We start from the raw sequence: 14065 nt of genomic DNA, 5'->3' as shown, positions 1-14065 counted from the left end.
CACTGGATATTCTTTCCTGTTTTGTTGAAGATTAATTGACCATATAATTATGAGTTGATTTCTGGGTTTTCTATTCTGTTCACTTGATATATGTGTCTATTTTTGTGCCAGTACCATACTGTTTTGATTACTTCAGCTTTGTGATATAACTTGAAGTCTGGAATAGTGATGCCTCTAAGCTTTGTTTTTCTTTCCTTTTTCAGAGTTTCCTTGAGTATTTGATCTTCTGTAGTTTCCTGCAAATTTTAGGATTGTTGGTTCTAGTTCTGTGAAAAATGCTGTTGATATTTTAATAGGGATTGCATTAAATGGGTAGATTGCTTTGGGTAGTATAGACATTTTAACAGTTTGTTCTTCTAATCCATGAGTACTGTATGTCTTTCTATTTCTTTGTGTTGTCTTCAATTTCTTTCATCAGTGTTTGATAGTTTTCAGAGTAAAGTCTTTTACCTCTTTGGTTACGCTTATTCCCAGTTATCTTATTGTTCTTGGTGCTATTGTAAGTGAGAATGATTCCTTAATTTCCCTTTCTCCTACTACATTATTGATGTATAGAAATGCAGCAGATTTCTGTACGCTGATTTTGTATCTTGGGATTTTACTGAAATCGTTCATCAGTTCTAGCTGATTTTTGGTGGAGTCTTTCAAGTTTTCTATATATAATACTGTGTCATCTTCAAGTAGTGAAAGTTTTACTTCTCTCTTGCTGATTTGGGTGCCTTTTATTTTTTAAATTAATTTTATTTATTTTAAGTAGGCCCCTTGCCCAACGTGGGGATTGAACTCATTACTCTCAGATCAAGAGTCACATGCTCTACTGACTGAGCCAGGCAGGCACCCCTGGATGCCTTTTAGTTCTTTTTGTTGTCTGATTGCTGTGGCTAGGACTTCTAGTACCGTGTTGAATAGAAGTGAGAGTAGACATCCTGTCTTGCTCCTGACCATAGAGGAAAAGTTCTCCGTTTTTCCCCATTGAGGATGATATTAGCTGTGGGTGTTTTCATAGCTGGCCTTTATTATGTTGAGGTATGTTCCCTGTAAATCTGTTTTGTTGAGGGTTTTTATCATGAATGGATGCTATACTTTGTCAAATGCTTTTTCTGCATATATTGAAATGATCATATTGTTTGTTTTGCAAATTTTCTTGCAATCCAGAAAAAAATCCCACTTGATTGTGGTGAATAAAATTTTTAATATATTATTAGATTCCATTTGCTAGTATTTTCTTGAGAATTTTTGCATCTGCGTTCATCCAGGATACTGGCTTGTAGTTCTCTTTTTTAGTTATGTCTATATTTGCTTTTGGTATCAGGGTAATGATGGCCTCATAGAATGAATTTGGAAGTTTTCCTTCCTTTTCTGTTTCTTGGAATAGTTTGAGAATAGGTATTAACTCTTCTTTAAGTGTTGGCTAGAATTCGCCTGTGAAGCCATCTGGTCCTGGGCTTTTGTTTGTTGGGGGTTTTTTGTTACTGATTCAATTTCTTTGCAGGTTATCTCTCTGTTCAAGTTTTCTATTTCTTCCTGTTTGAGTTTTGGTAGTTTATATGTTTCTAGGAGTGTATCCATTTCTTCTAGGTTGTCCAGTTTGTTGACATATAGTTTTTCATAATATTCTCTTATACTTGTCTGTATTTCTGTGGTGTTGGTTGTTATTTCTCCTCTCTCATTTGGGATTTTATTTATTGGGGGCCTTACTCTTTGATAAGTCTGGCTAGATGTAGACGTTTATCAATTTCATTATTTTTTTCAAAGAGTCAACTCCTGGTTTCAATGATCTGTTCTTTTTTTTCAGTTTTTATATCATTTATTTCTGCTCTAATCTTTATTATTTCCTTCCTTCTGCTGGCTTTAGGCTTTGTTTGTTGTTCTTTTTCTAGCTCCAGTAGGTATAAAATTTGGTTTTAATTTGAGATTTTTCTTGCTTCTTGAGGTAGACCTGTGTTACTATATACTTCCCTCTTAGGACCACTTTTGCTGGATCCCAAAGGTATGGGGCCATTGTGTTTTCATTTTCATTTGTTTCCATGTATTTTTTTTTTTTTATTCCTCTTTGATTTCCTGGTTGACCCATTCATTGTTTAGTAGCATGTTGTTTAACCTCCATGTATTAGTGGTCTTTGTAGATGTTTTTTCTTGTGGTTAACTTCTAGTTTCATAGCATTGTGGTCAGAAAAGGTGCATGGTATGACTTCAGTCTTTTTGTATTCATTGAGGCCTCTTTTGTGATCTAATATGTGATATATTCTGGAGAATGCTCCATGTATACTTGAAAAGAATGTGTATTCTACTGTTACAGGGTAAAATGTTCTGAATATATCTGTTCAGCCCATCTGGTCCAGTGTGTCCGTTGTCTCCTTATTTATTATTTGGATGATGTGTCCATTGATGTAAGTGTAGTGTTAAAGTCCCCTGTTACTGTATAATTATCAGTTTGTCCCTTTATGTTTATTATTAATTGTTTTATATATTTGGGTGCTCTCATACTGGGTGAATAAATATTTGCAATTATAATATCTTCTTGTTGGATTGTCCCCTTTATGATTATATGGTGTCCTTGTTACAGTCTTTGTTTTAAAGTCTAGTTTGTCCGATATAAGTACTGCTGCTCTGGCTTTCTTTTGACATCCACTTGCATGATAGATGCTTCTCCATCCCCTCACTTTCAATCTGCAAGTGTCTTTAGGTCTAAAATGAGTCTGTTGTAGGCAGCATATAGATGGATCTTGGGGTTTTTTTGTTTGTTTGTTTTTAAGCCATTCTGACTCCCTACATCTTTTGATTGGTGTATTTAATCCATTTATATTCAGAGTAATTATTCACAGATACATATTTATTGCTATTTTATTACTTGTTTTATCATAGTTTCTGGAGACTTTCTCTGATCCTTTCTTGTCTTTCTCTTTCATGTTTTGCTGGTTTTCTTTAGTGACATGTTTGAATTTCTTTGTCTTATTCTTTGCATGTTTATTAGTGGTTTTTGATATCTAGTTGCCTTTAGGTTTGTATATAACCTCTTCTGCAAATAGCAGTCTATATTAGGTTGATGGTTCAAGTTTCAACACATTCTTTTCTCCTCGCCTCCCCATGTTTTAGGTATATGTTATTATATGTTATATCCTTTTCTGTGTGTGAGTTCCTTGACTGATTTTTACAGAAATATTCATTTTTACTGCTTGTGTGTTTCTTGCCTTTTTACTTGTCACTTTTGGTCTCAAGGAGGTATAATTTTAAATAAGAGGTAGGATAGGGGTGCCTGGGTGGTTCAGTAGCTTAAGTATCTGATTCTTGACCTCAGCTCAGGTCTTGATCTCAGGATCATGAGTTCAGGCTCCACATTGGGCTCTGCACTGGGCATGAAGCCTACTTAAATAAGAGGTAGGATAAAACTCATTGAGAGTGTAACACGTGAGCAAAGACTTGGAAGAAATGAGGAGTTAGCCATGTGCATATGTGAGGAAGGAACATTGCAAGAAGATGGAACAGCCAATCTTGAGAGCCCAGACTATGTGTGATGCTCCAAGGAATAGCAAAGAGGCCCATTTAGCTAGAACTCCATAACTGAGAAGTAGCATATTAGAAGATGAGGTTAAAAGAGGCTGTTTCCTACCACTCCCACCCCTTAACTCTGTATATTTAGGTACTCAAACAAAAAATTTTCCTTTTTTTAAAGTTTATTTTTGAGAGAGAGAGAGAGAGAGAGAGAGAACAAGTGGCGGGGCAGGGGGGCAGAGAGAGAGGGAGACACAGAATCTAAAGCAGGCTCCAGGCTCCAAGCTGTCAGCACAGAGACCAATGCACGGTTCAAACTCATGAACCACAAGATCATGACCCGAGCCAAAGTCAGATGCTTAACTGACTAAGCCACCCAGGCACCCCCAAACAAAAAACTTTCTAAATTAACTCAGAGTCAAAGGAAAAAAAAATAATGGAAATTAGAAGTATTTAAACTCAAACAAATGAAAACATTATTAAGTTTGTATGGTGCAGCTATAGCAATATTAGAGGGAAATGGATAGCCTTAAATATACTTGTAAGAGGGTAAAAAAGAGTGCAGATCCTTCCACCTGAAGAAGTTTGAAACAAAAACAAATTATTGAAAGAAAAATAGTAAAGTAGTTTAACAGAAAGAAAATTTGGTTTTTTGAAATTACTAATATAGTAGATAAACCCCTGGAGATATTGATAAGGAAAAAAAAAAGAAACAATATGTTAAATGAAAAGGAAAACATAATCACCAATTCAGTGGAAATTTTAAAATCATAAGGAGAACAACTCTAGGAAAACAAATATGAAAACTTACTGAAATGAGCAATTTTCTTGAAAAATACAAATTTCTAAAAAGTGATTTAGGGATCATAGAAAAGATCTTACTACTATTAAGAAGTTCAATCAGTAGTCAAAAAGATTCTCATAAAAGAAAGAGAGAAAGAAAAAAAGATGGTTAAGTTTCAGAGGCAAGTTTTCCCCAACTTCACTGAACAAATAACTCTCCCAGAATAATACCAGTTTGATAAAAAACATATATGTGTGTGTGTATATATGTATATGATTATATATGTATATGTGCATAAGTATATATTTTTGCTAAACTCAACAATCTCTAATTTGGGATTTCTGCATGTATGTTTATAAGTGAGATTGGTTTGTAATTTCTTATGTTCTTTTTGTCTAGTTGATGTCAAAATTATACAAGTCTCAAAAGAGAAGTTGAGTACTTTTCCTTTGCATGCTCTGAAATAGTTTATATGGCATAAGAGTTATTTGACAGTGTGAGAAAAATCTATAAACTTTATAAGCCAATCTCACAAGCATATATACAAGAATGCCAAATTACATATGTTCATATTGAATGCAGCAAGAAAAATAATATGTGCATATATGTACATACATGTGTGTACCCATATATACATCTTAATCAGAGCAGGAATTTTGCATGACCATCTCTACATGATGCTGTAGTCAGGTATTGTTAATATAAAATATTTTGTTTTTATTTTACAATTAATTTTCCTTTTATCTTAAACCTCAATGCATTAAGTTTTCAGTGTTGATATGAAAAAAACTTTATGAAAGAGAAAGTGCGAATTTACTACTTTTCCTTCCACTCTCCATTATCTAACCTGAATGTCAGAGCTGTGCTCCAGGAGTGCAGTAACATTCCCTTTCACTGAACCACTTTTCCTCCTGCTTGGCTATTGCAAGCCAGATGACTGCAGACCGAACCCAGAAAAGATCATGAGGGAGGTAGTCACAATTAGAGCAACAGCAACAGCATAAGCAGCTCCTCAGTAACATGGGTGATGTTCCTCTTAGAACATCCTCTTAGAGGGGCCAAGCGGAGGAAAAGCAGACACAAACAACCTAGCGTACATATCTCTTCTTGCGGCCACAGTATCCAGATCTTGCTTGGGAGACCAGCCTGCCCTTGTACTCCTGATGAAGTAACTTTATTCCAAAGCCCTGGAATTAAATCTTCATGGGCCCTGACTAGCAAGTTCTGGAGTTTTGCTTGAAGCGGTCAGGATGCTGCCTTCCTCTTTTCTACAACACTCAGAGCTGCTGAACACTACCTGGCAACTAGAAAGGAAAGTGTCCACCTGAGAGTAAAGTCAAATTGAGGAACACAGCTGAAAAATGGATAAGGAGAACCATTTCCCAGGGACCAAGGTTAAGGTGTAGATCAGTGAGTACCTGAAGCTACCTTACTCACTGTTGCGTTACAGATGCCAATAAACTCCCTTGTTCTGCTTAAGTTAAAGCTGAATTTTCTGTCACTTGCAACCAGAAGGATCCTGATTCCAACACTACCCTGAAATTTCAGCTCTCCATCCATCCCTAGCTCACTTGTAAGTTATCCTTTGGAGTCACTTGGTGTCTTTACCGCTACTAGAACAGAGCATGGGTCTCCTTTACACTGGATTGGGGCAAGGTTTGGAGCGGTTATGCTGTTCTTGCTTTCTCTTTGCTGCAATTGCCTCTGGCTTACCTAGCCTGATAGAAGTTGAGTAACCGGGGCTGGGAAAGGGTCCTGAGGAGGGAAGGTGCTGTTAGAGATGACACCAGCCGGCTCCAACCCTGCAGTAGGTGGCTTCCTTCTTGTCACACGTCAGCACCCTCTGTGCCCTCATCACCCCATTTTCAGAAAAGTGTCGTGGAAGCCTTTCACGTGCAAATTACATTAAAAACTAGAGAATATCTTCCAGCCACAGTGAAAATAAATTCAACAAACTACTCAAATTTATAGTAATTATCATTGCTCAGCTCAGCAGTTTTCCCTTAAAAATACTTTAAGTGGTTCCAAGTAAGATGGAATCAGTTTAGTATTAATAAAAAGCCCAGTACATTTCCTTAATAGGAATTATGTTGTTTTTTAGTCTTAGGGGTTTTTTTTCCTCTGTCTTTGCAAGCTCCCACCTAATTTTAACCTGTTGACACCATTAAGGATGTGTGATGGCTGTCGTAAGCACTAATTCTGCTTATGGTAAACATTATATAGAGTTTATTCATTTCCCTGAAAAATTAAATAGACTTTTTTCTACTTTCACAGAATTGCTTATAATCCTCCACCCTAGGGCAGAGGACTCAGGGGGAAGGAGAGGAAGTATGAAAAAGAAATTAAAAAAAAAAAAACTATCTTAGGTGGAAAGAAGATATACTTTCACTTTGGGGAGCCTGTGGGACGACTCCTTTAAGTAGACCTAATTATAATTGGGATTTGTTTGACTTTGGGTTAATCACCTGCAGTTACTTCAACCTGGGCAAGCCCCAATTATAAATTAATGATGGGTTCTGCAGAGAGAGTAGAGATTCCTGAGTACACACTGAACAGAGCAGCATGCCCTGAGGGACAGTGAGAGGAAAGATGCCACTGGGGTTTGTAGTATCTGTATTTAATTTGCCTTTGCTGCAGTTAGTCTGTTTATATAGTTACTCGACACTGTTTCTGATGTGCTCCGTGATCTCCTTGGACTGCCACACCTGTGCCAGTATTGGATAGGCATTACACTGATGGCGATGGGAGGACCTTGAGACTGGCACTTTTCCTAAGGTGCTAAATACATTCAGAATGAATTCCTTTAGACAATAGTGGTTGTTGAGGGTTTTGGGGTTTGGTTTTTGGTTTTTGGTTTTTGGTTTTTGATTTTGTTTTTTGTGTTAAACACTACTGTATTTCAGCGGGGCTTACTGAAATAGAATGTGATCACCAAGGATCTTATCACTCTTGCTTTTCTGTTGGGCTTGGAGACAAGGACATTTTTATAGCAGTAAAGTGAGGACTGAAGTTGGCTGTTTTCCTTAGAAGCAAGAAAAGCCTTTTCCAGGACTTTCTTGGTACATCGCTTTGTTGCTCAAAATTGGCGATGTGACCTCTGTGTTAATAAGAAAATATTAGATTCACATCTTATTATATCTGACAGTAGGTTAATGTGAAAAATACTATATTATGAAAAATGTATCTCACAATATTCTAACAGATGCTGCTAGTGTAATAGCCTAATGTAGCAAATGCACCAAATGTGCTTGAGCATGTTTCTGACACTATTTTCATAAGTGATGATATATCCTAATTGAAACTTACTAAAATTATGTTTCCTCCTCCAACTGTCATGAAAACATACCAAACTATGTGTTTTGTGTACCCATGATTTAGAAATACAAGATGTATATTCCTTTTGACTTTCTCCTCTATGATTTAGAGTTAAATTTGAAAATATGAGACTTTTCCATCTAAATACTAGTCCAGTGAGTTAATTCAGTTTCCAGGTGTGTATTAATTCTCCTTAATTACTTATATAGCCAACAGGAGACTCAGACATGAGGATTTGTATAAAACATTTTTTAGATTTTTTTTTAAATCTGAAAATCTACATCTAATATATTTTAAATATGGAAGTCCATTATAGGAAAAAGCGTTATCATCTTTTTTTGTGGGACTTGTGGAGTTAATCCTCTTAGGAATCTTCAAATAAAGTCTTAAATGTTTACTTTTATCACTGTACATTAATTTGTGTATATATTATATACTTGTATCATATAATTCTTTCATTAAACCTTTGTCTTCTGAAATCCAGCACACTTTAGAAAAGTATGGAAAACAGAAATGTACTACCCATGTAACTGCAATCCAGGGCAAGAAATAAAACATTACCAGTACCCGCAGCTAGCCCCAGCATGCCCTTCCCAATCACTGTACCTTCTCTCCCCACCCCTAGAGTTAACCACAATTTTGACTTTTATATTAATCACTTGCTTGCTTGATTTATAGTTTTACCACTTATTCATGCATTGGAAATACTGTGGTTCAGTTTTGTCTGTTCTTTTGTTTTTGGTTTTGTTTTGTTTTTTTGTGTGTGTGTGGTTGCTGTTTTTGAAATTTACATAAATGAAATTACACAGCCAAGTATCCGTTTAGGTTCAGCATTTTTCACTCTAAGTCATGTTTGTAAATGTAGTTATAATTAGTTTTCGTTGCTGTATATGTACAGTATTGTTGCTATATTGTATGAAGTCACCACAGATTATTTATCCTTTCTGCTGTTTGGGGCCCTTGTGAATAATGTTGCTATGGACATTCTTTCATATGGCTTTTGATAAACATGGTACATATTTCTGACGGGTATGTATTGCCATGTCGTAAGGTAAGTGTATTTTTAACATCTTTAAAACCCATATTACTTTACCACCAGAGGAACATGTAAGTTCCCATTGCTCTGTGAACTCACCACACTCTTTTTTTAGCCTGTTTGTTGTGTATTGACACCTCATGGTTTTAATTTCCATTTCCCTGATTACTAATGAACAACATTTCATATATTTCATTGGCTATTCTTCTGTGAAATTGCTGGTTCAGATGTCTCCTCACTTTTATATGGTGTTGTCATTTTCTTATTGATTTATAAGTGTTCTTTACATATTCTGGATTTGAGCTGATTGTTAACTATATGTGTTGTAGACCTCTTCTCACAACTGATTGTTTGCCTCTTTGCCATCCTAAAAGTCTCTGCTGAAGCTTAGAAAGTCTTAATTTTAATTTTGTCAGATTCACCAAACTTCTCCTTTATGATTAATGCTTTTGTAACCTCTGCAGGAAGTCTTTCCCTACCCTGCGATCATGAATATGATCCCCTATGTTAACATATAGATTAATCATTTTGCTTTTTTTTAGTTTTTTTATTTATTTTGAGAGAGAGAGAGAGAGAGAGACGAAGGGACAGAGAGAGAGGAACAGAGAAAATCCCAAGCAGGCTCCACACTGTCAACACAGAGCCCCACGCAGGGCTCAGTCCCACAGACTGTGACATCACGACCTGAGTCAAAATCAAGAGTCAGATGCTTAACTGACTGACCCACCCAGGTGCCCCTATCATTTTTCTTTTTATATTTAGATTCAGAATTGACTTTCTGGCATGTTTTGAAGTAGGGGTTAGTTTTCATTGATTTCTGGGTGGAGAGCCAGTTGTCTTAGCACTATTCATTAAGATCCTTTCCCCACTGCTTTGTGGTTCCACTCTTGTAAATTAAGTGTCTGTGTATGCCTAGGTTAATTTGTGGTCTTTCTATTCTGATAGTCTATTGTACATTGTTTTTGTCACATTGTCTTAAATGATGTAACTTTATAATAAATTTTGATAGACAGTAGATACTCAGTAGAACAGGGCATTCTACCATGTATTTTTATTTCATGCCATTTCATTATATTATATTATATTATATTATATTATATTATATTATATTATATTATATTATATTATATTATATGTTGGTAAAAAGGACATTTAACACGATGTCCACCCTTTAACAAATGCGTAAGTATACAACACAGTATCGTTAACTACAGGCACTGGGTTGTACAGCAGACCCCTAGAACTTACTCATCTTGCATAACTGTAACTTTATGCTCATTGAACAGCACCTCTTCATTCCTCTACCCCCACCCTTCAGCAACCAACATTCTGCTTTCTGCTTCTGTGAGTGTGACTTTTTTAGATATCTCGTTTATGTGGAATCATGCAGTATTTGTCTGTGCCTGGCTTATTTCACTCAGCCTCATGTCCTCCAGGTTCATCCATGTTGTCACATAATGGCAGGATTTCCTTCTTTTTTAAGGGCGAGTAATCCTGCATTGTATGCGTATACCATGAGCACTTTAGGATTAGTTTGTCAAGCTCCACAAAGAAACCTGTTGAGATTTTGACTGTTACTGCATTTAATCTACAGATCAATCTGGAGAGGATATAACAAAATTGGGCTTTCTAATACATTAATGTGGTATATCTATGTAGCACTTCTCAGTTTGCCTCAGTAATATTCATAGTTTTCTATGTAGAGGCCTCACATATCATTTGTACATTTATTCCTGGATATTTTATATCTTACGTTCTAACAGATGCTATTTTTGAATAAATTGTATTCTCAAAGTTTAGTTGGTATATAACAATGTGTTGGTTTATAATTTTTATCTTTGTATGCAATTGTGATTCATCTGTGCACTCGTTTAGATTCCAGGTACACATAGTTACATAATAGGCACATAAGGAGTTTTATCTCCTCCCCTCCAAATCTTTTTTTCATAGCTTTTCTTTCCTTTTCCTTTACTTCCTTTTCCTTCATTTCCTCTTTTCTCCTCTTCTCCTCTCTTCTCTTTTCTTCTCTTCTTTTCTTTTTCCCTTCCCTTCTTTTCTTTTCTTTTCTTCTCTTTTCTTTTCTTGCCCTTAGAAGGCTAGTAAGGCTTTCCATAGCTTTTCTTTCCTTTTCTTTTACTTCCTTTTCCTTCCTTTCCTCTTTTCTCCTCTTCTCCTCTCTTCTCTTTTCTTCTCTTCTTTTTCTCTTCTCTTCTCTTCTCTTCTCTTCTCTTCTCTTCTCTTCTCTTCTCTTCTCCTCTCCTCTCCTCTCCTCTCCTCTCCTCTCCTCTTCTCTCCTCTTCCTTTCTTTTCTTTTCTTGCCCTTAGTAAGGCTAGTAAGGCTTAGTAAGCTAAGTAAGGCTAGTAAGGCTTAGTAAGGCTTCACTGAGTAGAATCTCCACTACAATGTTAACTAGAAGTGGTAATGGTTGGCATTATTGTCACATCCCCAATTTCAAAGGGGAAACATCCAAAAATTTTTCTATTAAGTATGATATTATATATTGCTAGATTTGGTTTGCCAGTTGTTTATTTAGGGTTTGAAATCAAAGTTCATGAATGAGAAAATCCTGTAATTTTTTTTTTTTTTAAATAATGTCCTTGTCAGGCTTTGTCTTTAAGGTTTTGCTAGAGTCTTGAAGTAAAACTGGAGAGTGTTTCCTCTTTCCCCATCTGGAAGAGTTTTCATAAGATTAGCAGTATTAATTAGAATTCACCAGTGAAGCCATCTACCTGAAGTTTTTTAGTTTTGTTTTTTGTTTGTTTTGGAAAGGTTTTTAGTTATAAATTCAATTTTTTCAGTAACACTATTTAGATATTTTATTTCTTCTTGTGTGCATTTTGGTTAGTTGTAGTTTTCCAGGAATCTATCCATTTCATCAGAATTTCAAATTTGTTGGAAGAAATTTTTTTTTACCTTCCTTTTATGTTTTTATAATCCATAGCATAGGTAGTGACGTCTCCTTTTTCATTCCTGTTTTTTGTGCCTTCTCTCTTCTTAAATTGGACTCTCCAGTGTTTATTTTTATTACTCTTTTCAGATAACTTGTCTTCGTTATCATTTAGTTACCATGGGCTATTTCCAAATATATAGGGCACTTTTTCCTCTTTACTAGAAGATAGTTTTGATTTCTGCCTGACTAAAAGACCTATCCTGAAAGAGTTCTGCCATTTAAAAATCTTTGCTCTTTGCTTTATTTTTGTAATTAGTTTTGTAAAACTACCACTGTGTGCTTGAAAAAATGTATATTTCATGGTTGTGGGGTATGGTGTTCTACAGATTACCCTTAGGTCAGTTTTGCTTATTGTGGTATTCAAATCTTACATTTTTACTGCATTTATTTGTCTATCTGTTTGGTCAGTTACTGAAAGAAGTATGCTCAAGTTATCCCCATTAGTTGTTGATTTGCCTACTTCTCTTTCTAGTTCTGGCAAATTCTGCTTTCTGTATTTTAAGCACCTGTTACTAAATGCTTGCAAATTTGGAGTTACCTTATCTTCCTGGTAAAATGAAAGTTCAAATTGAGCTTACTCTTCCTCTCTAGTAGAGGTTATTGCCTTTAAGTTAACCTTGACTTATACTGATCTATCTATACCAATTTTCTCTTGGTTATTATTTGCATGATAAGTAATTTCCCATCCTTTTAAACTTTCTATATCTCAGTTTTACATATTGACTTACAAGTAACAGATCTTTTTGTCTTGTTTATTTAATCAAAGTTTTCCACTCTGTGTCATTAAAGACACAGTAAAGACATTTATGCTTAATGTAATTGAGCCTAAGTCTGTGTCAGTCTTTAAGGTTAATAAGTCTTTAAACAACAATTTTTCACATTCCAAAAATAGTTCACTGACACCTATGAGTTTAAGAAGTTTATCCTTTCTAAGCTGTATATAAATACATGGGGATTTATGAAACCTACTCATGTCCTATTATTTCTTTGACTGCTGTGTAATGAAAAGAGATCCAGAGACTAAAATATGCTAAGAACAACACTTCGAATCTAGCTTTTTGGGAATTTTGCTTGCAGCTCTTGTCTTTATTGTGATTTACCCAATTGTAATGACACAGCATTTATGCTGTATCTCTTAATATATCTTTTTTTTCTTTTTTTTAAAAAATACTATAAAGATTTCATTCTTGATTACAGGGCTGTGACTCCCAAATGAGCATGTCAGAAATGTCCTGTAGCGAAAGTACATCCTCATGCCAGTCTCTTGAACATGGCTCCGTTCCAGAAATCCTCATTGGCCTGCTTTACAATGCCACAACTGGCAGACTATCAGCAGAAGTGATAAAAGGCAGCCACTTCAAAAACTTGGCAGCAAACAGACCACCCAGTGAGTAAAAAAAAAAAAAAAAAATTTTTTTTTTTAATTCTTCTGTTTTCTGCACTTATGGGACTCTCAGTGTTAAGGGCCTCAGTCCTATCATTTAGTCTTAACTGATCAAAATGAAATGGTGTAATAATCATCAGCTAATCTGTTTCATGCTTTCTATTTCCAGTCATTTGGGAAGTAGAAAAATTTGAAATTCAAAATATTAATTGTAAGGAGACAAGACTTTTAATTTTTCATAGTGCCTGCCGAATAAATTATCCCTATCATAGCCATTATCTTCCAGTGCTAGAAAAAGTTACAAGTTTTTTTTTTTTTTAAAGTTAATATTCCACAGATACGATCACAGGAATCTGTATGGCTGTTGTTGTCAACTTAAGATTGATGTTGTATTTTCTGTCTGCATGCAGTACTATGAACTAATGTTTATACTTCTATATTTTTTTCTCTTTTCTCCCCTATGATAATTTAAGAAGAAACTGCTTCTTCACAGTTTTCCTCCCTTAATATTATAAATCGGTACTGCCTGCAGTCTTTTCTTAAATGGCGTGGCTTTGCCTTTACCAGGACAAACAGAATAAGGAATAGTTTGATATTTCCCCTAGACACTAGGAAAGGAAAGTGAGAAGGTATGCCTCTGCTCTGGTCCCTATGCCTTTCACTCCCCTCTCCTTATCTCTCTTCCCGCTCACGGGCATGGGGGCGGATTATGGGAGTACAGAGAGACTGTCAGTACACCTCCCTAATGTTTATTGATATCTGTAGAAATAAGCTAGGAATGTAGCAGCTTCTTTATACTTCTCTAAAATTAAGGCTGTTAGTGCCCTAAACAATTGAAAGGAAATCTTAACTAGTAATGGCCACCTTAAATTTGCTTAAAGATTTCTCACAGACTTGCTTAAAAGCCATCTTTTACTCCAAGTATTAAATAATTATGGGAGGGGAAACTTTTTCTACCCTTGAATTAAATGAACTTTACCTCCCAATGTCCTAAACATTGTCTTTTCAATTTAAGTGAAAAGTCATAAAAATATATTTGATTTTCCCTAAGTAATATTGGAAACCTTGCTTCTTACAGACATCATGGAATGTATCTCTTCCTG

The 14065-nt window shown here is 35.4% G+C and overlaps 1 protein-coding gene across 4 annotated transcripts in view; it reads left to right on the top strand.

Annotated features, from left to right (window-relative positions):
• The window catches only part of SYT14 (synaptotagmin 14), a 220733-nt gene that overhangs the window by 191195 nt on the left and 15473 nt on the right, over positions 1-14065 (top strand). For all 4 annotated transcript variants that reach the window (XM_042925886.1, XM_042925887.1, XM_042925888.1 and 1 more), the window contains one exon: positions 12776-12965. In XM_042925886.1, coding sequence (XP_042781820.1) covers positions 12776-12965 — 190 coding nt within the window. The remainder of the gene's footprint in view (positions 1-12775; positions 12966-14065) is intronic.

This window comes from Panthera leo, chromosome F3 (assembly GCF_018350215.1).
Source record: "Panthera leo isolate Ple1 chromosome F3, P.leo_Ple1_pat1.1, whole genome shotgun sequence".
In the NCBI taxonomy this organism is placed as follows: domain Eukaryota; kingdom Metazoa; phylum Chordata; class Mammalia; order Carnivora; family Felidae; genus Panthera; species Panthera leo.
Note: the sequence above shows the minus strand (reverse complement) of the source record. Positions and strands in the feature narration are given on the sequence as shown.